Genomic DNA, 27,949 nt, shown 5'->3' with positions numbered 1-27,949 from the left:
ATACTCGTGCCCACCGCAAAGACCACATCTGTGACCTCCATGTGTTTACTGCTTGTATGAGTCGTTCTGCACTCATCAAAGACTGCCTCGCCTGATTACCCAGCATGTTAAAAGTGCACACTTTGATCCCACAGCCGGACTATGAGCTCCTTAGGGATAGGGTTCATGTTTTCTAATTTTGGGGGTATTTCTCAAAGCCAAAGACAATGCTAGGCATATTTTAAGCAAGCTCTAGGTTCTTAAATCCTCACTGAATTAACTATTAAACATGTATCATAAAAAAAAGGTGGGGCGCCTGGGTGGCTCAGTCGGCTGAGCGTCCGACTTCAGCTCAGGTCATGATCTCCCAGTTTGTGAGTTCGAGCCCCGCGTCAGGCTCTGTGCCGACAGCACAGAGCCTCGAGCCTGCTTCGGATTCTGTGTCTCCCCTTCTCTCTGCCCCTCCCCTGCTCATGCTCTGTTTCTCAATAATAAACAAACGTTCAAAAAAATTAAAAATAAACATATTATAAATTCTTAGTAATGTTACTTTTGGCTCTTCCTTCAACTGGGGACTTAAAATTGAACAAATGTACAAATTTCATGTAATCCTCATGGTCCCACATATATCCAAATAATTTAAAACCTACAAGGAACAAGAGGAAAAAAACTCCTCAGGACTTTTAGTACCAAGTTACTTACCATTCTTCATCACTACATTGGACCAGACGTTTGCATTCAAGGCTTGAATGATTCGCTTTACTCCTGTAGATTCTGGGAAGTCATCTAATCAGGAAGGGGAAATAGATACATTTATACAAACATTTATACACACATACATAAATACGTGTGTATGTACGTATATATATATATGTGTGTGTGTGCGTATATATGTGTGTGTGGGGGTGTGGGGGTGTATCCCCCAAGGAAGTGTAACTGTGGATTAATTATATTATCTTGCTTATTTAGTTGGTATTTCACACTATAAGTTATGTAATAAAGAAAAAATAAATGCAGAGCTCAGAGCTCCTAATAGGAATATCCGTGAAACTAAATCAATGAAATAAATGCACAACAGAAAAGGTTTATATGATAAAGTCATCTCTATCACCTCACAATGGAACCCACTCATATTCTCCTAAAAATGTTAGTTCCTGTTAATTACACAATCCTGGCATACCACTAGAAATACCAATTTTGGTTATTTATAGAGAATGAGTTTCCTGAAGGCAGGAAAGGTCCTCTTGGTAATGCCATAAAATCTTGTAAATGCCCTATCTTCTTCTGGGAACCACAGAATACAATCACTGTTTATAACAGGTTTTGGAGAACAATTTCCTTATCAGAGAGACACAGTTTAAGGGTGAGAAGTAAAATTACTGTAAGTGTAGGAGACAGACAAGGGTCATTAAAAATCAAAACCAACAACTCAGTTTTGCCGGTTTAGTATTCGTACTATCTTGCTTCTGGAATTTAACTGATACTACTCAAAATAACAGGGCAATAATCCCGGTTAGCATACTAAGAAGATGACATTCTTGGCTTGCAGATATGTGTACAATGGAAATTGAACATGAAAGACTGTATGGAAAATAATGGCAGAAAAAGTTTTCATGTGGTTGGAAGACAAAGTCTCCTAAGAGCTTACAGGGCACCATCCATGTAGAACCTGTGTCCAGTGGCCTGACCCGGCACAGAATTAGAAGTCAGAAGATCTGAATTTGAACTCAGGCTCTGTAACTTGTTAGCTATTTGATCAAGGGCAAATCACACATGCCATTCTCAAAGAAAAGTGGGGCTGACACCACTCAGCATAGCCACACACCACCCCCCCCCCCCGCCCCGACAAAGGCTGGCGGGAACCACCAGCTAATGTGGCGCCTGAAGGACACCAGGCACTCAGTAACTACTGATGGATGGATGAATCATTTGAAAGATACCAACCTACCAACCCAACAAATACGGTGAGGCTTAAACTGAAAACACAAAGATGAATTTTATTGCCATCATGTCTAAATGAGGAAATAAAAAGGCAGGTTTATCTTCACTATGAATAATTCTGTTCTTAAAAGAAGAATACCTCAGATGTCAGAACCAGAAGCCATAAAAAGGGTCTGAAATAAAGAGCTAGAACCAGGAAGATGAAAGTTAATCCAAACAAGCATGAATTCTCATACCTGGGGTTAGAACACACGCATACAAAGCATACAGTTTGTTGTTAAAACTTCTAGGGAGGACTTAATCACTTCACCTAAAGATGATATGTTAAAAGTTTATTTTAATATTAAGCTAAATTAATGCAAGAGCATTGTTCAGACAAGGAGCAAGGAGATGTGTGGTGGTATAAGGGAGGAGAAATTACAAAATAAAAACAGATTTAAATAAATGACTCAAATGTTGACTCTCAGGGGCAACACTAAGATGAGAAAATTCTAGTGCCAGAAATAAGCAATTATGTACATGTTCATATACACAAAACAAGGCACAAGTTTTAGGGGACCTGGAAAGATGTGAGAAGAGAAACTGTACTTGTTCATTTTTAGTTATTATTAAAAATGTACAGGGAGAAAAATCAGCCTTTTTATTTCATTTTTGTCCTCTTCTTCTCTGGCACGGTTTTATTTCCAAAGGTAACATTTTGGAAAAATTCTAAATAAGCCAGAATATAAAAAGATATTTCTTAATTCCTTTCAAGAAAATTAGGTAGGTTTCATGTAATGATTACTTCTATCCTATCTATGTGCTTTAATCCATATTGGTTGTGCCTTAAAATATCTTTTGTAACAACTGGCATCTTCTCGATGCTACACCCCAACTGGTCCCCTAACTACAAGCCCAGCACCTTTTCCATTTCTTCCCCATGGAACAAGTGAGAGGTCAGAGTTCATGAGGCCAACACAGTCTTCACATTTCTAAACGGAAATGATCTCTCCCATCACTGAAATACCACAGCACCAATATATATTTTTTTAAATATTTATGATATTCCACTTGGTAATTCAATTGTTCATATATGTTTATCTCTTGTACTAGATTATGAGGTTTTGGTGGGCCAAAACCTGTCTTATCTTGGTAGGTCCCACAGCAGGGAGCACGAGTATATTTGGAAGCAGAGAAGGTAAGAAGAGGAATGGGGGGGCGGGGGGGAAGAGAGATGTGGGAAGAAACAAAAGGTCCAGAGTATAGTGGAAGGCAGCTAAGTGAAAAGCTGCCCCGGGGGGGAAAGGAGTGGGGATTCTGGGTCTATTTGTAGTTTCAAATGTCCAAAAGACATAAAAATAGGGCTGGCATGCCCTTCCTGAGGTCCCTGGAAATTCAGCCTTAGGATATTAAGAATTCAAAATAAGGAACATTAACTATTTATGAATATAGGTCAAACCCTCTTTTTTTTTTTTTTTTTTTTGGCAGTGGAGAAAGTATAAGAGATTGGGGAAATGACTGAGATTTAAGGTAGAAATCCTCTATCTTCATCCGTAAGAAAAACACAAACAGTATTTCAAAAGTCCTAACGTGCATGGTGAAGACAAATAAATGGATTATTTGATTACCAGTAAGACCACATCAATGGGTTTTGCACACATCTTTTCAAACAACTGAGGAAAAAATATTTTTTTAATTTCACTTCGATTCTTCTTCCCCAAATTAAAATGCTCCCTCATCTCTGAATCCAAACGCCATGTTTCTCCTGACACATAAATACTTACCATCCTCCTCCGGCAGCTCTTCCGGACTAAGCTCTACCAATTCAAAGCCATGTTTGATACACCATTCTTGAGCTTTTTGTCGGTTTACACCTAACATGCAAAAGAATCTTCGTAAGTAAAAAAATTTTTCAAACAGAATATTGCTGCAATACTCTCCACAAATCTCAGTGCTGCCCTTAATGTCAAGGTTATTCTAAAGGCACCCAAAATAAAGTAATATAAAGAAGATGATTTCTCGGGGTGCCTGGGTAGCTTAGTCGGTTAAGTATCTGACTTCGGCTAAGGTCATGATCTCACGGTTGGTGGGTTCAAAGCTTGACAGCTTGGAGCCTGGGGCCTGCTGCAGATTCTGTGTCTCCCTCTCTCTCTGCCCTTCCCCCACTCGCACTCTGTGTCTCTCTCTCTCTTTCAAAAATAAACATTTAAAAGAAAAAAGATGGTATCTCAAACCCCAAGTGTCCGTTCATAAAAAATAAAATGTAAGTATTACAAGATTCCAAAGAGACATAGCTGAAAATAGTTCTATACAGTAATAAAATCACAGGAGATATACTAAGTTAAGAGAACAAAAGTACTCTGCTTCCCAAGGCACAGCAACTGTATGTACCAACCGTAGCCCCGTTGGCACGCCTTACCATTTTCACACACTCTGTCACAGACCAAGATCATGACCTCAGGTAGCCATGCTTCTGCCAGTGGAAGCCAGGAGGAAACACTATCAAGACCAGATTTCTGGAGGGAGGAAAAACAAACAAACCAACCAACCCAGAAAAAGAGACAGTAAGAGACCTCATGGAAAAGGCGGGGCGGGGGGGGGGGGGGGGGAAGCACAAAATAATTTCCTCCTCAAGGTCCCTGGAAAACCAAAGCTTACTTGCGTGCTGTCAAAGTAAACCACCAACGCTTGGACGGACTCCGCCACCTCGGCAGTGACGAGACATTTGTTTGGCACCACGCACAGATTGATGTCTGCCGAATAGTATTTGTTATCAATGGTCCAGGGGTAAAACCTCACGGCATCATCGGCAGTCACTTCCACGAGAAGATCTTCTGCTCCAAGGATATCTGAACAAAAGGACACAACGTTAGCATGGAAAGTGCACAAACTGATACACACTGGTCAAGTTTCACGGTCAAGTATCAGACTAACAGGGTACTCTGGCTGCTTCTCTTTCGGTAAAGATTTCAAAAAGCCCCCCACTTATCAGGGTATTTCCTTCTCTATCATTTGATTGTGAAAGTAATGGTGGCATAATCGAACTCATCGGCTCTTTTAAGAATACAAGAACGATTGTGATCAGGTCAGACAGCAGGCAACAAAAGAGCTATTTAGCCAAACACCCAGAAAAAAGCAAGCAGAAAAGAAAGAACAGCTTACGTTTATTTTATTGCCTACATACTTCATGTGAGAGGCAAGATTACAAGAATCTTCAGGAATCTGGAACTATTGTGTACTTACCGCAAGCTGAAAGGAAGACAGCAGTAAGGCTAAACCATTAATAAAATAAAAGCTACACATATTCCTTGAGCCAAATGCTTACACATTAATTCAACTAAAGATAGAAAAGAATGGATTCTGATAAATGACCCCAATTCCATTTATACTCAGCCTTGTTCAGATTCTTCGAAAGCCAACTCAAATTTTTGTTCGATAAAGACACTTTTGGCATCATTTAAAGACATAACAGCCAAGCAAATTTATTTAGGATGTAACTAAATCTTTCAGAAACCCATGTGCAGTGTGGCTATAACTAATGAAATTCTTACAGTAAAAGCCAAATCAACGATGAACAAATATAGATGAGGACATGGAACCACTGAGCAGTTTGCTTCCGTAATGCCGTAACGTATTCAGAAGTGGAAAACATTAGAAACTGTCCTACCCTAAACTCCCATCTCTCACATCCATACCCACAACCCATGTTTTATGTGGAAAGTAAGTTTAGAGAGGTAAAATAACATGCCACTAAAATTGGGTTCTTATAAGAAGGTATGGCGGGTGTCTGGGTGGCTCAGTCGGTTTAAGTGCCTGACTCTTGATTTGAGCTCGGGTCATGATCTCACAGTTCATGAGATCAAGTCCCAGCAGGGCTCCACACTGACAGCACAGAGCCTGCTTGGGATTCTCTTTCTTTCTCTGCCCCTCCCCCCACTCTCCCTCTTGCCCTCCCTCTCTCTCTCTCTCTCTCTCTCTCTCTCAAAATAAACTTTAAAAAAGAGTGACTTTAGCGGTGCCTGGGTGGCTCAGTTGGTTGGGCATCCAACTTCGACTCAGGTCATGATCTCATGGTTCGTGAGTTCGAGGCCCACGTCGGGCTCTGTGCTGACAGCTCAGAGCCTGGAGCCTGCTTCAGATTCTGTGTCTCCGTCTCTCTCTGCCCCTCCTCCACTCATGCTCTGTCTCTCTTTCAAAAATAAATAAACATTTTTAAAAAGTGACTTTATTTTAAAAAAGAGAATATATGGCAAAATGGCCACAAACTCCTTTTCAATGCAAAGTAAGATGAATATTATTTTATAAAATATTCCTCAAACTCACAGTTAGCAGGACATAGAAAACTAGAAGCTAAATTTTCAGTTCCAGAGCTAAGATTATGTATTTGAAACACTGCCATAGTTTTTGCTCAAACAAAAAGATCTGGGGAAATTATGTAGTCCAAAAGACTGCTAGGATTAATGTATAGTAACTTACAAAGCGTGTACGTGCATATATGCGTGCTTTTCACTGGGAAACTATCTTCGTGTGGTTATTAGGAGGAAACGGTCTGAAAATAAAACCCCTCCTTTTAAAAAAAAAAATTAAAATAACTAAATTTAAAATAAATTTAAGACTACATTTGACATATGGCACACACTGTGAAACTAACTTTCTAAAATTTTTCACTGCAACCAGAATTGTTACTTGTAAATTACCATAGGTCTATGCCAATATTTGAAAATCTGAATTCGTCTTGTCTGTTCAAGAAATCGACAGTTCTTGCTGCTTAATTTCTACATAAAGTAATCTTTCATTAATTATCAAGCAATTCCTTAGCAGCCAGCTGCAATGTCCTCCATGGAGCATTATGACAAGTTCAGGTAGGAAGTGAGCAGGAAGAACAGAGAAAGTGTAAAAATCAAAGATTCTGTTTTCATGTAAGTGTCTCACAGAAAAAGAAAAAAAAAAAAAAAAAAAACCACCAAACCTCCTAGATCAAAGTCTATGTTGCATTCAAAGCTAATCTTCCTAACTCCAAGCAGGTGGTCCAGCAATATGCCGATAAAAGCACATATGGAAGAAGGCAAACTAAACCAAGGGGAGTAGCAAAAATTGTATAAACTGATTTTTTAAGGGTAGGAGGAGCTACCATATGGAATCTGTTTTCTTCATTCATGGGCATTTTTTTTTAAATAACGAACAAATTAACTTTTTTTTTTTTTTTTTAAGTAGGGAATACAGAGAGTAAAATACTGTTTCCACGTGTTATGGGGCAAAGGACAAAGAGTGGGACCAGAACTCCTGCTGTCACCACAGGCGGTTCTTGAGATTTCCTACACCGCTTGTCTCGTTAAAAACTGGAATAAAATTTCAGCTATGCGTTTTTGAAATCACAGTCTTCAACTAACCTGGAAAAAGAAAATCAATTAAGGGGTCACCTCCTTACTGACTGCAATTTAGGACATTGGGATCCATTAAGCGTGGTTCGTTTTATTAATCAATGCATAGAGCACAAGACAACAGACCCATGTGCTTCTCAGAGCTCTTAAAATTTTAGTTTTGTCTCTTCTCTGATTTCCAAGTGATTAAGATATTTACCGAACACACAGAAAGAAGCAATTTCTCTTTTCTCTACACCTGGATGAGAACAGAACCAATAGGCTGGGAAAATGAATTTCACCTGTCAGTGTTTTCCTAGCTGGGTGTGTGTGTTTCCTTATTGTGCTCCCTGGAATAACTTGATGGCTCAATCCACTTATCAGATTCTTTCATTTGTAACATTTTATGTCCAATCAGATACTTTCAGAGAGGCTGAATATGCACTTTATCATCACACCTGTGCCATCTCACAACTAGAGAAAAGTGAACGGTCTCATTCTTTTTGTCATCAATTTCATAATGTACACTTTAATTTTAGAAATGTAAATGTCTACACTAAATATGGCTTTTCTCACTTACTTGTCTTTTCTATTTGGTTTCAAACGTCTAACAAGTTTATTCTTTTCCACGTTAAAACAAGAATTGCTCAAACGCTTATGCACATGACTAAGAGTTTCTGGAGATGAGCCAGTACCGTTTACTCATTTCACAGATGGGAAAACTGAGGACCCAAAAAAAAAAAAAAAAAGGGAGGGGGGAGGGGGAGGAGGAGGGGGAGGGGGAGGGGGGAGGAGGGGGAGGAGGGGGAGGAGGGGGAGGAGAAGCCACTTGCCTAAGGGAGAAGAGCCTAAAACGAAACTCAGGTCACCAGCACTTTTCCCTACTACACTGTGATGCAATACTGGTGATATTCAGGATCCGAGCTAGATCACACTCACATGTCTAATGGTCACAAGCCCAAACTAACCTATGGGCTTACAGTATCTCCCACTTTTTTATGAAAACCAAAAATAATAGCCAGAACAAAGGCATCAGAATATACGAGCCTAAAGCACAATTAACCCATCCGAAAACGGTCTATGGGTTTTGGGTATTTATATGTTATAAGTGAGTTACAGTGATTGTGTTTTGGTTTTTGTTGCTGTTTGGTTTTTTGCCAGACTTCCTAGAGAAACCCGCAATGTGTTTTTTTTTTTCCCCCTTCTTTGCCCTTCACTAAAATGAATTTTGATGTAGTCAAAACAATGCACAAATGAAGTCAAGAGCAGTTCTCCCTCCGCCTGGTGGATGCTGGCCTGTCTCCTTCCCGCTGTTGGCAGCCACCTGGTGGAGCTGCAGTACATCATTGTTTAAGAGACAAATACGAGATGATGAATTGCCAGTCTGTTGCCACAAACTTGGTCTCACAGCTTAAAATAGTAACCTGTAGTGTTTTCGGATGAGAAGTTAAACGTCAACCCAGTTCCAGGAGCAAGTATGAACATTTCCCCCGGCTTTAAGTGCAAGTATAAATCTCTTGCCCTCTTTGAGAAACGGGTACACATAGCCACCAGTTCTCCTGCCACTCCGATTTATTCTTGCTTCTTTCGTGAACTTCTTTCCCCTACAGTCCCACCTGGCAAGTCAGGGACAAGATTCAAGAGAACGGAACAAAGGCGTATGCCAAGGAAGCACGTCAGCTCCGCAACCCAATGACTGCTTTGTCCTCACACCCGCTCTGTACTTCTGTCTGTCCTAATGTCACTTCCCTCAGAGAGTGTAAATTTGGTAAGCAGTCAAATCAGAGGAGGCATGCACACAGCTATCCTTAGTTCAGAATCGGTAAGAGGTGATACTCTAGCATGAATTAGGAAGCACATTCGAGTTCCGAGGTGAATTCTACCAACACCAAAAGTACACATTTGCAATCCCTCCCTCCCTCTCTCTCTCACCCCCACACATACTAACCCTTACCTTACCCCCTCATCTATCCACTCCAGCCAAAAAAGACAAAACAAGTCCATTCTAACTTAAATGCATTGATACTGCTTTAGATTAACCCTATCTTCTTCAGTAGAATTCAGGACACTTTTGACACCAGAAGAATTAACGTCCCCTTAATGAATCGCGACATTCTTTGTGAAGAGAAGCCGTCCAGTGGTTAAGTCATATTTTCTATGCCCAGAGGGAAATGACAGCTGCCACTCCAAATCAAGATGATCCTCCCAGAAATCAGCTGGGTTTCTACTTTCTCCGAGAACTGAAGCTGCCTTTTCCGCAAGGTATCAAACCTCCCACCCCTGGTATCCACTCCTCCGGGGGCCCAAGGTTCCTCTCCCTCCCCTCTGCACTGACAGTACTAACCAGAATAGAAAAGGCCATAAAACAGAAGACATGAATAGACACTTCTCTAAAGAAGACATCCGGATGGCCGACAGGCACATGAAAAGATGCTCAACGTCGCTCCTCATCAGGGAAATACAAATCAAAACCACACTCAGGTATCACCTCACGCCAGTCAGAGAGGCCAAAATGAACAAATCAGGAGACTGTAGATGCTGGAGAGGATGTGGAGAAACGGGAACCCTCTTGCACTGTTGGTGGGAATGCAAATTGGTGCAGCCGCTCTGGAAAGCAGTGTGGAGGCTCCTCAAAAAATTAAAAATAGACCTATCCGATGACCCAGCAAGAGCACTGCTAGGAATTTACCCAAGGGATACAGGAGTGCTGATGCATAGGGGCACTTGTACCCCAATGTTTATAGCAGCACTCTCAACAATAGCCAAATTGTGGGAAAAGCCTAAATGTCCATTAACTGATGAATGGATAAAGAAATTGTGGTTTATATACACAATGGAATACTACGTGGCAATGAGAAAGAATGAAATATGGCCCTCTGTAGCAACATGGATGGAACTGGAGAGTGTGATGCTAAGTGAAATAAGCCATACAGAGAAAGACAGATACCATATGTTTTCACTCTTATGTGGATCCTGAGAAACTTAACAGAAACCCATGGGGGAAGGGAAGGGGAAAAAAAAAAAAACGAGGTTAGAGTGGGAGAGAGCCAAAGCATAAGAGACTCTTAAAAACTGAGAACAAACTGAGGGTTGATGGGGGGGTGGGAGGGTGGGTGATGGGTATGGAGGAGGGCACCTTTTGGGATGAGCACTGGGTGTTGTATGGAAACCAATTTGACAATAAATTTCATATATTGAAAAAAAAAAAGAAAAGGCCATAAAATAGAGACAGCACAGACCTGGGGTCAGACAGACCTACATTTGAATGCTGATCCTCTGTGAGAACAAAAAATTGACCTCTCTGTGTCTCATTTCCTCACCGGCAAAGGGACAAACACACTTCTCAAATGGCTTCTTGCAGATTAAATGCAACGATGCGTGAGAAGGTGCAGGCAGGCACTGGGCACTGAGTTGCCCCCATTAAGTGTTCATTTCCCTCCTCCCGGGCTCAGGTGTCTGCCCACGTGCTGCACTCTGGACAAGAGGCTGGGCCAGAGATGCACGGGCAGAGGCGGGTAAGAAAAAGTGCAACGGGGAAACGACCGCGTCCTTGAGCTGCTCTGGCCCCTCCCTTCCCAAAATATGCCTTCTCAAATGTTTCTTTTCCATTGTTAAGGCACAGACTGAGACAGAAGAGAAAGCAATTAGGAAAATTATAGGAGGCAGCAGAGTCTGACGTCAGTTGAAGGGGAAAGTAGCCATTATGAAAGAAAAGAATCGGGTAAAATGTGCTTTAGGAAAAACTATGAAGGCCAGACTTCCCATCAGCCAGCAAGGAAAGGCAAAGAGAGACCTTTAAAAATCATCAAGGCTCCATATTGTTGCAACTAGTTACAATCTCATAGTGCGATTTCCTGAAAGGTCCTAGAAAGGGGCCTGCTGTCACACACTTTGTAGCAGTTATGAACAGATTATTCCCCAAGTACAAGGGGCCATCTCCACCGGTGTGATACTTAACGCTTAGAACTGTGCAGGCTTAGCGCCAGGCCTCTGTAAGGACCAGTGTGGGGAAATCCTCGTCTGTGATTCTCTGAGCCATCACCCTGCCGCCTCCCCGTGCGAGCGCAGGCAGTGCTTGGTTCAGTCTAAAGGACAGATGGCCGGTTGGGGCAGTACTAGGTTGCCGAGGGAAGAATAACTGGGTTAGGGCAACGTACCGCTGCTTGAACAAGAGGACAGCAATTCTGGTTTGCTTACAACACTTCATTACCTTTTCCTCACACACTCCTCTCTGGTCACCCTCGAAATTCACATTTCCACATGCTCTGGGGCGACTTTTTAGATCACCGTGGAAAAGTTTGAAAGCTGAAGCAGAGGAAATCCAACTCAGTCGTCGTCGTCGTCCTCGTCCTCCTCGTCCTCGTCCTCGTCCTCCTCCCCTAGTTTACTTTCTCCCAGTAGCCATCTGGAATTGGTCACCACAGCTTCCTCTTAAAATAACTGGGGGGGGGGGGGGGGGGGGGATGTGCAGGGAGAAAACATGGTCTGTGCCTGCCCCCAGAAGACCTCATGATGCAGTAAGACACATCTGCACAAAAGAACAGGAAGAAGCTGGCAGCAAGGGGAGAGAGAACATGGAAAAGTGTTTTATGAAGGCCAAGGAGGAACCCCCAGCTTGTATGTTCTACGGGCTGAACGCAAAGACCACTTTATCAATCCCAGCGGCACAGCCCATGAACCATTCCCACCCATATGGGGGGAGAGGGACTTCTTTGAATTCCATTACTATTACTTATTTATTCAAAACCACAGTTCTAGATCTACATTTAAGCCAGGGTTCTCTACAGGGAGGTGATTTTGGCCCTCCTGGGGACACGCCAACATCTGGAGACATTTTTGGTTGTACCAGGTTGGGAGCTGCTACTGGCATCTAGTGGGCATTGGCCAGGAATATTGTGAAACATCCTACAGTGCATACGAGAGCACGTGTACAACAAAGGATTACCCGGCTGAAAATGTCAGCAGTGTGAAGGCTCGGAAACCCTGATCTAAAAGGAACTTGTGGAATGGACCTGGCTGTGTTTATGAAACAAAATGCAAGTTCTGGAATGCAAAGTTGGTTTTATTCTTTCTCCCAGAACGGAAACTCGCCATTACAGCCAGGCATCACATGAAATCTATCTCTGATAAAATCGATCTCAAACATCTTAGTTATTTCAACCATAAGAATTTTTTGGTCATTAACCTTAGATGTTTTGAAAATTATTTATGAATGGTGGTTTTCTGGGAAAAAAAAGAAGACATAAGCCTACACAGGCCAATTAGGAGAGTACTTGTCACATTCAAGTAATTTTTCATTAACAAATTAGCATCAAGTCAATGTCACAAAAAGATGTCAATGTCTGCTCAGGATGACAACAGTATCTGCAGCAGATGCTGACTTATCTGAAAGAAGGTAAACATGTCTGAGACGAATTTTCCCAAACACAGTAAGTTTAATGAAGAACATCTACTCTGTATCCCCTGCATTCAAATATGAAAATAAGGTTGGTCCATTGGAGAGCATCATAAAGCTAACACATCCAATGTCCCAGCACTTAAAAGGTCCTTCAGGAAGGGTAAGACCATGATTGGACAACACCTGGTCAAAGGACAACAGAAAAAGAACACTATAACACTGTGGACTTCATCAAAATTAAAAATTGTTGCATTTCAAAAGATACCATCAAGAAAACCCAAAGACAAGCCACAAAACAGGAGAAAATACATGTGAATGATATGTGTGACCATTTCCAGAATATTTAAAGGACTCTGACAACTCAATAAGATGAAAAAAAAAAAAACAACTTAAAAATGAGAAGAAGAGAGGCACCTGGGTGGCTCAGTCGGTTAAACGTCCAACTTTGGCTCAGGTCATGATCTCACGGTTTGTGGTTTCGAGCCCCGCATCAGGCTCTGGGCTGACAGCTCAGAGTCTGGAGCCTGCTTCCGATTCTGTGTCTCCCTCTCTCTCTGCCCTTCCCCTGCTTGTGCTCTGTCTCTCAAAAATAAATAAATGTAAAAGAAAAAAAAATGGGAAGAAGAACTCAATGGACCTTTCACCAAAGAAGACATAGGAATGGCCTATATGCACCTGGAAAGAATCTCAGCATCATTAGCCATTAGGGAAAGGCAAATCAAAACCACAGTGAAATACCACCTCACACCCACTAGAATGGCTATAATGGAAAATACAGGCAATGACAAGCATTGCCGAAGAGGAGAAACTGGAATCCGCATACATTGCTGATGGGAACACAAAACGGTGCCATCACTCTGGAAAACAGTTTGGCAGTTTCTTCAAATAGCACAGTAGCTTCTTTGAATGTGCATAAGTGCATTACTCATAGTAGCCCCAAAGTGGAAACAACCCAAATGTCCATCAACTGATGAATGGTTAAAGTGTGGTATGCCCATACAATGGAATATGAAGTACATGCTATAGTACAGATGCATCTCGAAGGCCAATACAAGAGAGTATATACTATAGGATTCCTTTGAAATAAAATGTCCGCATAAGGCAAATCTATAAAGACAAAGTACATTGGTGGTTGCCTAGAGCTGGGGGCGAGAATGGGGAGTGACTGCAAATAGTCACAAGCTTTCCTTCTAGGGGATAGAAATGTTTTCCACCAAAAGTAAATGGATCTTATATTTAAACTATATCCAAATGAAGCTGCTAAAAACCAAAAAAATCATGGAAGCTGGAAGATAATGTCCTCATTCTACAGATGAGGTAAGTGACTGAGGCACATGATGTTTTAGAGACTTAGAACGACGATGGCACAGGTAGAGAGACTGAATATTTGCAGGAGGAAAGTTAACTTGCTTCAAGTCAAAACAGCCAGGAAAAGGTAGACCTCAGTGCTCAATTCGCAAAAAGTTTTCCCCCACGAAACCCATGAATGACCCCAGGAGAATGCAGACAGAATGGTAATTTTCTTGGTTTATTACCGGTTGATCACATGTTCCTGCTGTGAGCATACAGATTTTGATCCAAGGACAGTAACATGTTTCCCCATCTCTGTGTAGAACCAGCCTTCAGGTCAGTGTGGAAAATGAAACCCTGAAGAGGGTATCTGCTACTGAACCTACAACATCACACAGGCTCTTTAAGAGTCTGACAACTGTCCTCTTTGTCTTAACCTACGTCAATCCTCCTTTTTGGATAAGTAATTATTAGAGATGTGTCTGTGGTATCTGTGTGCGTTGGCTCCAAAACAAATACAATGTCACGTCCAGATTATCATTCTCGCCAGACACACTCAAAACAATTTTCATACCTTAACCTTTTGAAAAATGGGTCTATATCAGATTTCATTATTATGAAGTGTCACTATTTGTTGAGGAATTATACAGGGCAAGCTTAAACCAAATGACCACTACGTAGTTTCTAGATGTTTTTACTTTTGTGCACAAAAACAAGCAGTTGGATGGCCCAGAAATAAGGGTCTGAGTCTAGATACTCTTAGAATCGTCCAGGATGATACAATGCTCTCTGCGTCATAAATGGTTCTGTGCAACATGGGTTAATGCACAATATTTTTCCACTGGTGCTTCTCCTCATACTCTCCCCCCTCTTTCCAGGAATGCCATTTATTGGGAAGGCAAACACCTTACAATCATTTCATCATCAACAATAACCTTACACAAAAAGTCAAATTCCCGACTCCACTAGAAAACAAACTGAACACCAATAAAAATGTCTTCATTTAATCATTTAACCTTAACCTGTCACAGTTCATCTACTAACGCTCTAAACTACCACGAAAGAAAAGTGTACACTTAATTTGAACCATAAAAGTTCTCATCTTTGTAGAAAAATCTTTCACTGTAATTTTTCCTATCCCTACCTCCACCTTGAATACATACAGTTCTGGCTGCCAAGAAATTCATCATGTTTCATGTATATAGAAGAATTAGAACTGAATCTTGGCTCTCCAACATGCAAGGCTGAACAACCTTTGAAGATCACAACTTCTTTGAGCTTGCATTTCTCTCTCTCTCTCTCTCTCTCTCTCTCTCTCTCTCTCTCACACACACACACACACACACACACACACACACACACACACACGGGCGCTCATACTAGAAGATAACATGGGCATGTTTTGTAAGTTCCTTTGGGTCTGGAGAAAATATGAACTTGTATTTAATCTTTCTTCCTCCTTAGGTTGATGACTTAACATCCCTCTTTTAACAACAATAAAAATCCTAAGCCCTCTATTAATGTTAACTGAAAATTTAAAAATATATTAAGAATCATAGCTAAAAACACTCCTCTACCCCCATTACCAGTTGAAATCGCTGCTTAGGCTGCCCACCTACTGAATCACTCTGATGACAACCTTAGCCCGTTGGTGGAAGATCTTGTTAGTCCAATCTTTCTTCCTTTGAAGAAAATAAAGCCTTGGAAATACACAAAGGCAGAGCTGTCCTACCACAAAAAAACAAGCGACATTGCTTAAGCAAAAATTATTATTTATTCCTAGAGTGAAAAAAAAAAAAAAAGGTTCCACTCAGAATAACAAAGCAGCTATAGAAAAAAAAATGCAAATTAAAAGACCCAAGCTCTTATCCTCTTCTGTTGCTGGACAATATTAGCTAAGCTGTATAATAAGCCCCTACCTTTGAAATAACGTCTCCTTAGTAAACTACTTTAGGATCCTTTTGTAACTATTGGGGTCTAAGAGACCTAGACACAAACTCCCAGTCTTGAAGGAGAATGTATGTTTCCCAAAGAAGCAATGTCATAAATGATGGCTGGCTTTGCCTGTGTAATTCCCCAAAGCCTAGTTTACCCATCATATAGTTGAGCTAACTGGTTCTTCAGCTTTAGAAACCTTTAGAAACTTGGGGCTGGAGCATTGTTTCCATGGGTAAGTTTGGAATCTGAATTCCAAACACAAAAAGTTCCAAAGTGGAGTGTCTACTGCAACCTTAAAAATGCAACATGGATGGACCTAGAAGGAAGGCATTATGCTAAGAGAAATAAGTCCGAGAAAGACAAACACCTTACGATTTCACTTCTACGAGGAATCTAAAAAATAAAACAGACAACAAAAACTCATATATATGAGAACAATTTGGTGGTTGCCAGAGGGGAGGGTGTTGAGGGCATAGGCGAAATAGGGAAAGGAGATGAAGAAGTACACACTTCTGGCTATAAAAGTAAATCACGGGGATAGAAAGTACAGCAGAGGGAACATAGTCAGTGATACGGTAATCATTTTTTATGGTGACAGATGGTAACTACACTATCGTGGTGAGAATTTCGTAATGTTTATAACTGCCAAATCACTATGTCATACACCTGAAACTAATACATGTCAACTATACTTCAGTTAAAAAAAAACAAAAACAAAAACAAAAACACCTCAATCCTGGGGAAATTAGGATAGCCGACTGCCCTAAAGGGAGACCCAAATCTTCTCAGCTGGGCATAAGTCTTCCCATCTATGAGGAAAAAAATGTATTTTGTTTAAAAGCTACCATTTCACCTCCCCCTGGCCCTGGGAGGTTTCTCTAGGAAGGAGCGCCCTCCTTATCTGCAAATCCCTGGAAGACAGCGAAACATAACAATGGCTGTGCTCATTTTCCATTTCCCCGGGGAGCTGTGGAAACCAGGTGACCAGGACCTGGGGCCCCAGCCTTAGTTAAATCCTGGAAGAATGTACAAAGGTCCTGTGTGGAATTGCTAAATTCAAATTAGTGAGAAGTTTTAGCTCTGTTTCAAGCATTGTTCTCCTACAAAAGCAAATGACCACGGGCTAAATCCTATTATCCCTTCAGCCTTTCAAAGAGAACCCCCACAGCTCAGCTGCTGCCTCTCTGGTGCCTTTGCTGTTTTGAGTTCCCCTATCTTGAGTTAATTGCGAGCAGGCCTGCTTAAGAGGCTGCTCCTAGAGCCAGACTGCCTCTGTTCAAAACCTGGCTCAGCTATTTGGCCTGGAGCAAATTACTTAATTTCTCCGTGTTGCAATTTCTTTGCAAAATGAGAATAATGATGGGAACAATAGCACAAAAATGTTGTAATAGTTAAGCAGATTAGTACGCGGTGAGTGCTCAGAATACAGGTTGTCAAACTTTTTCAATAAAGGACCGGATAGTAAATATTTTAGGCTGGGGGCCATACTGTCTGTGGTGCAACTGTTCAACTCTGGAAAGTATTTATAGAGAAAATGTAAACAAATGGTCATGGCTGTGTGCCAATAAAACTTTATACAAAAACAGGTCCAGGGACCAAAGACTGGAACCAGCCCAGATGTGCTTCCATAGCTAAACAGTTAAACTGTGGCACATCCTTACCATGGAATGCTGTTCAGCAATAAAAAGGTATGAATTATTGACACATACACTCTAGATGACTCTCTAGGGCATTCTGTTGAGCAGAAAAAAAAATCTCCAAAAGTAATCTATAGAGCTCCAATTGTATTTTTGAAATGACAACATTTTAGAAATGGAAGACGGGTTAGTGGTTTTCAGGGGTAAGAGATGAAGACTGGGGGCATAACCTGGGAGAGAGGTGGGTGCGGTTATAAAAGGGCAACACATTGGATCCCTGCGGTGTTGAAACTATTCAGTATCTTGATTGCAGTAGGTACACAAACCACAGGTGATAAAGTTGTACAGAATACATACACAAGCACAAACGCATAAAAGTCAAACTGGGGAAATCTAAGATTGGTGGATTGTATTAATGTCAATAAACTGAATATGATATTATAGCACAAAATACATGGGGCAGTTTTCCAAAACACGCACACACACAAATTAAGAATGCAGAAGAAGCACCGTATAATCTAACATAAAAATAAGTAACATGGTAACACAGAATTTTACATCTAGAAAAATGGTAGAGATGATCTCAAACAATTCCCTATTTTTAATGTTAATCCTACATAGGAGTGACTAATAAATAATATGCCTCTATTTTGAGTTCACTCAACTGAGCAAATAAAAATTCAGACACTGTTCAAACTATCGGACATACATAATGTTTGGGTTTTTTTGTTTTGTTCTGTTTTTTATTTTTTTGAGAGAGAGTGCAAGTGCGGGAGGGGTAGAGAGAGGGGGACAGAGGATCCAACGTGGGCTCTGCCCTGACAGGCTGACAGCAACCAGCCCTTTGTGGGGGCTCATATGACCTGACACTCAACTGACTGAGCCACTCTGGTGCCCCCATAATGCTCTTTTTAAATATAGGTCCTCTAGACAAAGATATTTTTCTCCTCATTCAGAATTAAGACTTCAACCCTCCTAAATGGAAATCCAAAGATATTTTAAAACTTTCTTTTAGGAGTTAATCTTCTCTATCATTTCTTATACCAATGCCACCACCTTAAATAGTTCTGATTGCTAAGGAATTCCAACACATTTCATTCACATGTTCCATGCATAAAAGTCCGGAATGTGATCGTATGCACCCACACTTAGTACTTGAGCGCTTTGGGCAAGCCAGCTAGTATTTTTTCTAAGCCACAATTTCTGCATTTATAAAATGGGGATAACCTGAATTCATGACTTCACAGATACAAGAACCAAATTAAAAGGTGTGAAAACACATTTGAGAAGAGTTCTGAGGGGCACCTGGGTGGCTCAGTCGGTTGGGGGTCCGACTTCGGCTCAGGTCACGATCTCACAGTTCGTGAGTTCAAGCCCTGCATCAGGCTCTGTGCTGGCAGCTCAGAGCCTGGAGCCTGCTTCGGATTTTGTGTCTCCCTCTCTCTCTGCCCCTCCCCTGCTCATGCTCTGTCTCTCTCTCTCTCCTTCAAAAATAAATAAACATTAAAAAAAAAATTTTTTTTAAAGAGAAGAGTTCAAATGCTTATTATGATTGTAAGATCTCCAAATTCCCACATTTCACTAAAAGTAAGAATTCTGTTCCGAGTGTTCAGATGTAGAAGCTGAATGGCTTACAGTTGCTGAGTTGGCATTACACACTTCAAAAAAAAAAAAAAAAAAATCAAACAAGTCTCCGGAGACTTTTCTACCTAAAGCGTCTTCTAGGAGTGGAAAAAAGTATTAAGGTTTGTCAAAAAATTAAAAATAGAATTACCATAAAATCCAGTAATTCCACTACTGGATATTTACCCAAAGAAAACAAAAACACTAATCCAAAAGGACATATGTACCCCTATGTTTATTGTAGCATTAACAATAGCCAAACCACGGAAGCAGCCTAAGTGCCCTTCAACTGATGAATGGGTAAAGAAGATGTGTGAATATATATACAATGGAATGTTACTCAGGCATAAAAAAAAGAATGAAATCTTGCCATTTGCAACAATATGGATGAATCTAGAGGGTATAATGCTAAGTAACATAAGTCAAAGAAAGTCCATATGATTTCACTCACAGGTGGAATTTAAGAAAACAAGAACTAAGAAAACAAAAGGCAAACCAAAAAACAGACTCCTATATCAAGAACAGATGCTTCCAGAGGGGAGGCAGATGGGGGGGGGGGGGGGGGGGGGAATGGGTGAAACAGGTGAAGGGGATTAAGAGCACACTTACCATGATGAGCACAGTGTAACGTACAGAAGTGCTGAATCACTATATTGTACACCTGGAACTAATATAACACTGTACGTTAACTGTCCTAGAGTTAAAATAAAAACTAAAGTTCCTTCTAAGAAAGTAGAGTAAAATGTTAAAACTTCGGTCTCTACATTTTAATATTTCCACAAGTGGAACACACACTTTCACTGCATCCCTCTTGAGAGCGGGAATAGTACGTTAATTGTCATTTTAGCTACAGTAACTGGTACAAATGAGCTGTGCTTCGTATCAGGCTATACTTTTCCAGAATGAAAGTAAAATCTTCATATAAATATATATGAGGTGGAAAGAGGTCTGGCCCTGGAGTACAGACACGGGCTCTCAAAGCACATACAGCCTTGCCTTCAAGCATCCTGAGACTTCATTTCCCTTTAAAGGTCTACAATGTGGGGTGAATGGGGTGGCTCAGTTGGTTGAATGTCCAACCTCAGCTCAGGTCATGATCCCGCTGCTTGGGGGTTTGGGGGTTCGAGTCCCCATGTGGGGCTCTGTGCTGACAGCTCAGAGCCTGGAGCCTGCTTTGGGTTCTGTGTCTCCCTCCCTCTCCGCTCCTCCCCTGGTGGTGCTCAGTCTCTCTCTCTCTCTTTCTCTCTCTCTCTCTCTCTCTCTCTCAAAAATAAACAAACATTAAAAAAGAATTTTTTTTAAAGTCTACAATGTAAGTCTGTAATGCCCTTTTATCTGATATCAGACACCCACCCAGAATACTGAAAATAAGGCCTTTGAGTGGCAAAATGAAAAAAAGTTTTCCGCAAAATCCATGCATGCACTTTATCCATAGCAGAGGCCTACTGATTTTTATTTCATGTGCATTTATAACAAACTTGGTTATCTGGTTATGAAATATTTCCCATTGTTGGTTAAAAGCAGTAAAAGAGATCAGATGTTGAAAGAAAGAGAAACTGGAGAAACCCTAAAGGTTCTTCTTCCTGATGGATGAAACAAAACCAAGCCTTCCCCAAAAAGATCAGATTCAATCCAAAATCATTCTATGGCCTAATATCACGAAACACTTGACAAACATCATTCATTGTGGTCGTCTCTCTTATACCAAAATTAGCCTCAATTCATGATTAATTTAATTCAATCTTATAATAAAACAGAAGGAATGCTCGGCAAATACTGCAGGCTAGTGGTACCCACCATTTCCCTATCAATAACCTGACAAGAAATGATAAAGCCCTTTTATAGTTCACTTTTCCTTACAAGTAATGTCTTCACTGGCAGTCTTATTTTTTTCTCTACAGAATATTAACGGAATCACAAAGGCTATCTAATTTTTTTTTTTAACGTTTATTTATTTTTGAGACAGAGAGAGACAGAGCATGAACGGGGGAGGGGCAGAGAGAGAGGGAGACACAGAATAGTAAGCAGGCTCCAGGCTCTGAGCCATCAGCCCAGAGCCCGACGCGGGGCTCGAACTCCCAGATCGCGAGATCGTGACCTGAGCTGAAGTCGGACGCTTAACCGACTGAGCCACCTAGGCGCCCCAAGGCTATCTAATTTTAATCAACACAAAAGTTGGCTTTGAGTTACCTAAGAGGAATTTTACATATAGAAACAAAGTGGATTATTTTACAGAATTCATTTTACCCCCAAGAATGCTACCATACTTTAAAGTACTATAGAGTTACTATTTGCCAATTATAGGTAATCAACTCCTTCAAGAAGTGACTGTGTCTGCCAATTCTGATCCTTAAAGCACACAGAGTACCACAGTCATCAGAATATTCACCAAATATTTCAGAGACTGGCTTGGAAATGACTTTTATATATATCAGTAATGGAAATCCAAACGCATGTGATTATTTTGTAAAGTTAAATACATCAAGAATTTTAAGAATCTTGAGCAAATTCTATGTTCACTAGAGGCAATATACGATAGAAAGTAATTTATGATGTGATGTTAAATGAAAATATCAGGATAACATTTATATTAAAATATTATATGTAAAATATAAGTATAAATTATATACATTTTATATATTGAATGTATTTTTATGTGCATATACAATCCCAGACTTCAAGCTATACTACAAAGCTGTAATCATCAAGACAGCATGGTACTGGCATAAGAACAGACACTCAGATAAATGGAACAGAATAGAGAACCCAGAAATGGACCCACAAACGTATGGCCAACTAATCTTTGACAAAGCAGGAAAGAATATCCAATGGAATAAAGATAGTCTCTTCAGCAAGTGGTGCTGGGAAAACTGGACAGTGACATACAGAAGAATGAACCTGGACCACTTTCTTACACCGTACACAAAAATAAACCCAAAATGGATGAAAGACCTCAATGTAAGACAGGAAGCCATCAAAATCCTCAAGGGGAAAGCAAGCAAAAACCTCTTTGATCTTGGCCGCAGCAACTTCTTACTCAACACGTCTCCGGAGGCAAGGGAAACAAAAGCAAAAATGAACTACCGGGACCCCATCAAAATAAAAAGCTTCTGCACAGCGAAGGAAGCAATCAGCAAAACTAAAAGGCAGCCAAAGGAATGGGAGAAGATATTTGCAAACAACATACCAGATAAAGGGTTAGTATCCAAAATCTGTAAAGAACTTATCAAACTCAACACCCAAAAAATAAATAATCCAGTGAAGAAATGGGCAAAAGACATGAAGAGACACTTCTCCAAAGAAGACATCCAGATGACCAACCGACACATGAAAAAAATGCTCAACATCACTCATCATCAGGGAAATACAAATCAAAACCACAATGAGATACCACCTCACAGTTGTCAGAATGGCTAACATTAACAACTCAGGCAACAACAGATGTTGGCGAGGATGCGGAGAAAGAGGATCTCTTTTGCACTGTTGGTGGGAATGCAAGCTGGTGCAGCCACTCTGGAAGACAGGATGGAGGTTCCTCAAAAAACTAAAAATAGAACTACCCTAAGACCCAGCAATTGCACTACTAGGCATTTATCCATGGGATACAGGTGTGCTGTTTCAAAGGGACACATGCACCCCCATGTTAGCAGCACTATCAATAATAGCCAAAGTATGGAAAGAGCCCAAATGTCCATCGATGGATGAATGGATAAAGGTTCTTTTATCCAGAAGATGTGGTATTTATATACAATGGAGTATTACTCGGCAACCAAAAGAATGAAATCTTGCCATTTGCAACTACGTGAATGGAACTGGAGGGTATTACGCTAAGTGAAATTAGAGAAAGACAAAAATCATAGGACTTCACTCATACGAGGACTTCAAAAGACAAAACAGATGAAAATAAGGGAAGGGAAACAAAAATAACATAAAAACAGGGAGGGGGAAGAAACAGAAGAGACTCATAAATATGGAGAACAAACTGAGGGTTGCTGGAGGGGTTGTTGGGAGGGGGGATGGGCTAAATGGGTAAGGGACACTAAGGAATCTACTCCTGAAATCATTGTTGCACTATATGCTAATTTGGATGTAAATTTTTAAAAATTAAAAAAGAAAAATATCAGGATAAAATTTATATTAAAAATATTATATGTAAAATATAAACATAAATTATATACATTTTATATATTGCATATGTTAATTATATGTGCATACATTTAATTTTATCTAAATATTTTTAACATTTAATTTACATATATTTAAATTTTTATATACAAAATATGAAAATGTAAATTATGTATAAAACAAAAATTATATATAAAATATCAGGAATTGTACCAGGAATTATAAATATCAAGAATAAAATTATATGTGAAATATAATTACCATTTTTCTTTTTATTTATTTATTTATTTTTTTCAACGTTTATTTATTTTTGGGACAAAGAGAGACAGAGCATGAACGGGGGAGGGGCAGAGAGAGAGGGAGACACAGAATCGGAAACAGGCTCCAGGCTCTGAGCCATCAGCCCAGAGCCCGACGCGGGGCTCGAACTCACGGACCGCGAGATCGTGACCTGGCCGAAGTCGGACGCTTAACCGACTGCGCCACCCAGGCGCCCCACCATTTTTCTTTTTAAACGTTAAGTATTGGAAAAAAGACTGGAAGGAAATGCACAGAAATGTTAACAGTACTTGTGTCTGGCTGATGAGACCATGGATGACATTCTCTTTTCTCCATATGCTAAATCTTACTTAATGAGTATGCACTAAAGAAAAAGAAGTATGCACTATTTTTTTTACAATGAAACAATTTTTAAAAAAGAAAAGAAAGGAAATAAATGGAAGGAGCACTGTTAAGGGGTAAGGGAACGGCATAGAGTATAACAATAAGTGTTATAATTAAACTTTTACCCTGGCAAAGAACTTTTTAAGTGGTCACAAACGGCAACTAAGTTATAGAATATTTGTTGTTGGAGGGGCATCCTACCTAATTCTGTCATTTGACAAGTACAGAAAAAATATATATACAATTGTGTGACGCTTCACAATTGACACAGTGCTTTCAAAATGGCACCCGTCCTTCAAATAATCCTGTGAGATAGGCTCATATGCACCATTTGTAGGCCCAGGAAACTGAGGGTTCCCAAGATAATGTGCTTTGATAATAATGACTGCCATTATCTAACGTTTACCAAATGCCAACCTCTGGGGTAAGCACAATTCTGCGAAAATCATCACCATTTTACAGATTCGAAAACTGAAGGGTGAAGGTTAAGTGTTAAGGTTAAGCTATCACACAGCTGAGATCCACTCATTTAAAATAGGAGTCTTGGTTACAATCACCTTCACAGAATCATTTACTCAAAATGCTGAGCCGATGACCCAGTCCCATGCTCTTTCTACTACACTGGTCTCGCCTAAGGTTTCTTTTAAGTCGTTCAGTTTGACAGCCACTGTGAAGCTCCAGAGGCAAAGAAACTAGGCCAGTAACACCCCAAAGCCAATGTTGGATAACAACCTACAGTAAATAACTAGAGTGGAGGAGACAAGGCGAACTCACATACAAGGAGGAGCCAAAAGGAAACCTACTCTCTACCTCAGGAGCAGGGATAGCAACAGACATCCCAATTCCTGCACCTTACACCCGCGTGAGTGGGTACAATTTCCAGAGCGCCTTGCGGTTCATCTCAAAGGTTCCCGCAACGATCCGTGGACTGGGCGGGGCAGGGATGAGTCCCACTTTGCTGAAAAAGCTGGAAGAAATGCAATAGCGCGCCGGGCGGGCAGAAAAGCAATGAGTGTGAGAGCCAAGGGAAGACACCTGCGGGGCCTGGGCACCCGGACCGGGTCTGAGCTGCACCCGTGGAGCCTCTGGCCACCGCCGAGTGGAGGAAGAGCTCAGGGCCCGCGGCGGCGACAAAGGCACAGAGGGAGACCGCGATTCCGAGGCTGCCGCCCGCCGAGGCTCGGAGAACTTGAAGGTCGGCCCGGGAGCCTCGCTACTCACGTTGGACCAGCCGGTCTCCGGTGAAGGTGGAAGAGCAGCTAGTGACAAGCGCACAGGGGACACCCGCAGCCATAGCTGCTCTAGCAAGTCAGTTCCGTCCCGGAGCCGCTTCCGCCTTGGGCTGCACCACGGCTACCGGTGCGCGGGGGAGACACGCAAGGAAAGGCGCGTTCTCGGCAGGAACCCGCTACCCTGACTCCTCCCACACCCCTCTTCCGCTCCCGGCGTAGAACAGGCCGGGCTGCGCTTGGGGTTGCCATGGGGACGAGCACTAGCCGCACCTGGCTTGGGCGCCTGGAGACCGCGCCTTCTCCGGGAGGTACCGCTCCCCGGCCCTAGCCATGGCGCAAGAGACTGAAAACTACGACCCCATCGGATCGATCCTAATCCAGGTGGGAAACGGGACTTTCCTAACCCTGCCCAGCTAAGATACGTACGAGCCAGGCGCAGCAGCGCAGATCCCCTCGCGCCCAGTCTTTTGGAGCGCCGCCCCTAGACTGCCTCCAGCATGCGAGAGGCACTGCCCCTTAGAGAACTCCCAAATATGCCAACCCGGAGCTCTGCAGAGAGCCTAACACGCCTCCCGTGCCGTACCCTGCAGGTTGCACTTCAGAAGCTCGACCGTCCGTTCTGCCTCTGGTAAAACTCTCGAGACCGTACACCTCACCCCCAGAACCTTTACTTCCGAAAAGTCAATCTCACACCGAGGCACCATTTTAAAATGTTATATTCTGAAAAATCTGAACCCATGATATGGGGGAGGGAGAATACAAATCAGGCACTTTGGGGAGATGGTAAGAAATTTGGGGAGAAGTTGAAATATGTTAACTACTTTTCTTACGCACCTAAATTTTGTGTATCTAAAAGGATCTTGAAAATAAGTTAGGCCCTGGGGATGTAATGTATAGCATGGTGACTCTAGTTAATACGGTACTGTTATATTTGAAAGTTGCTAAGAGAATACATGTTAAGAGTTCTAAGAAAAAATTGTAACTATGTGTGGTTATGGATGTTAACTTACTCTGACATTTTGCAGTAAATATAAATACCGAATCAGTATGTCGTATGCCTGAAATAAAACGTTATATTTCAATTATATCTCAAATAAATAAATGAATTAAATAAAAGCTTGGGAACACACACAGGAAAATATAGTAAAGATAACTTGGATTGCCCGTCAAGTTTAAGTCTTGAATAGAAATGTGACAAATTTTAAAAACTCCAGGAAGTAACTTTTTCTAACCTGAGTGGGGGCAAATATCAAGAAAGTCTTAACTTCTCCAGGATAACTCAGTTTGTGACAATTACACTCAGATTTTTCCCAAATGGTAAAAGCATTTTGTTTTTTCACATTTACATATGGTAGCTTTAAAAACATCTCTACATAAATCATCACTTTTAACTTATATTTAGCTCCATTTGTCTAAGGCTTGAAGTAATTTGCCTAAATTCATTCCATTCTGACTCATACTCAGATCTGCAATGGATTTTCCTGCCAGGATATTGGTCTCTTACCTCCCACCTAGGAGAGAGTTCTTTAAATTCACCTTTTCCAAAACACAAACCCCTAAACTCGCCAACTTCATAGAGATAACCCGTTACGAATAATACCCAAATCTTTTTACCTCACCTTTTATCATCCTCTGTCACCAGCATCCTAGATGACTTTAGCCAAACTACAAAGTCTGAGGGACCAGTCCCCACAAAACTGCTCCCTCTTCTACATGGGCCTAAGTTCAGAAGTCCCCAGAATCAACATCACATAAGGCCGGCTATCGACAAATTTGGGGGCCCTGACCACGTTCATACTGGCTAATTTGCTAAAGCAACAGAATTCAGAAAAGTGCTATCCTTACCATTACAGTATTGTAACACCAAAAGGATACAAATTAAAGTCAGCCAAGGAAAGACATACATAGGGCAGAGTCATCCTACCCCCTTGGAGTCATGCACGGCTTTACCTCCTACAAGCTGTGATGTGTGACAGTATATGGGAGTACTGACAACTAGGGAAGCTCACCTAGGACTTTGATGTCCAGAGTTCTTCCTGGGACTCAATTACACACTGCCCGTGTTCTGACCTTTTATCTTCAGCCCGTCCCAGAGGTCACACTAATGCCTTTAGTCTCCGGTTCCTCTACAGTTTGGAACGGATACTGTGTGACCCAAGGCCCCCATCAAAAATACATTGTTAGGCTGTCTGGTAACCAAAGACGCGAAGCAAAGACACTTATCAAGCAGGGGCCTAGAGATCACCTCTCAGTATCCAAGGGCAAAGGCCAGACCTCTTGTTGGGTAAAGCTGATTCTTTACTACACATACCCCTTCTAAATCCAGGGCCCGTTTTACAGACTCCAACAGGAACACTCGTGGAGATTCCTACCCTGCAACAGCCAGTTTCGCCTACAGTATACTTCATGTTGACTACAGGGACAGTTCTGTTACTCTTTAGTTTTCTGTATTTCTCCAGACCTGGAACATCTCTAAAAAAGAGACCAGAATCTGGGGAGAATTCTCACACCTAATTTCATACTTTCCCTTGAGATAATTCTCTTTCCCAGGGCTGCCCCCCCTTGTGGTTTGGAACAGTGTAGAATAGGGTATTGCCTGAAAAGCTAGAAGCCTTTTCACTTCAGAGGGGGACCCAGAGGTAGCTATTTCATCAACGTGGGCTATAACATCATAATATTGATATCTTTTATCATTGGATTGTAAAATGGAGCAGGAGAGCTCAGAACAGTCATATCCAGGCTGCTCTCTAGACAGATAAAATTCTCCCTGGTGATGTGTAGAAA

The 27,949-nt window shown here is 41.3% G+C and overlaps 2 protein-coding genes across 20 annotated transcripts in view; one reads left to right on the top strand and one right to left on the bottom strand.

Moving 5' to 3' along the window:
- The window catches only part of AAGAB (alpha and gamma adaptin binding protein), a 64,755-nt gene that overhangs the window by 30,410 nt on the left and 6,396 nt on the right, over positions 1–27,949 (bottom strand). For 2 of the 3 annotated variants that reach the window (XM_003987012.5, XM_019832189.2), the window contains exons 1-5: positions 25,155–25,309; positions 4,558–4,748; positions 4,319–4,415; positions 3,684–3,773; positions 682–765 (exon numbers count right to left, since the gene is read on the bottom strand). In XM_003987012.5, coding sequence (XP_003987061.2) covers positions 682–765; positions 3,684–3,773; positions 4,319–4,415; positions 4,558–4,748; positions 25,155–25,227 — 535 coding nt within the window. In that variant the 5' untranslated portion in view covers positions 25,228–25,309. Of the gene's footprint in view, positions 1–681; positions 766–3,683; positions 3,774–4,318; positions 4,416–4,557; positions 4,749–25,154; positions 25,310–27,949 lie in introns of those variants that run through there. The other variant, XM_019832191.3, reaches the window with a different exon arrangement.
- The window catches only part of IQCH (IQ motif containing H), a 213,662-nt gene continuing 211,073 nt past the window's right edge, over positions 25,361–27,949 (top strand). For 16 of the 17 annotated variants that reach the window (XM_045060685.1, XM_045060684.1, XM_045060690.1 and 13 more), the window contains exon 1: positions 25,361–25,546. In XM_045060685.1, coding sequence (XP_044916620.1) covers positions 25,496–25,546 — 51 coding nt within the window. In that variant the 5' untranslated portion in view covers positions 25,361–25,495. Of the gene's footprint in view, positions 25,547–25,755; positions 25,794–27,949 lie in introns of all 17 variants that reach the window. The other variant, XM_045060686.1, reaches the window with a different exon arrangement.

This window comes from Felis catus, chromosome B3 (genome assembly GCF_018350175.1).
Source record: "Felis catus isolate Fca126 chromosome B3, F.catus_Fca126_mat1.0, whole genome shotgun sequence".
NCBI lineage: Eukaryota > Metazoa > Chordata > Mammalia > Carnivora > Felidae > Felis > Felis catus.
The sequence above is the reverse complement of the archived record's forward strand: the minus strand, read 5'-3'. Positions and strand labels throughout refer to the sequence as shown.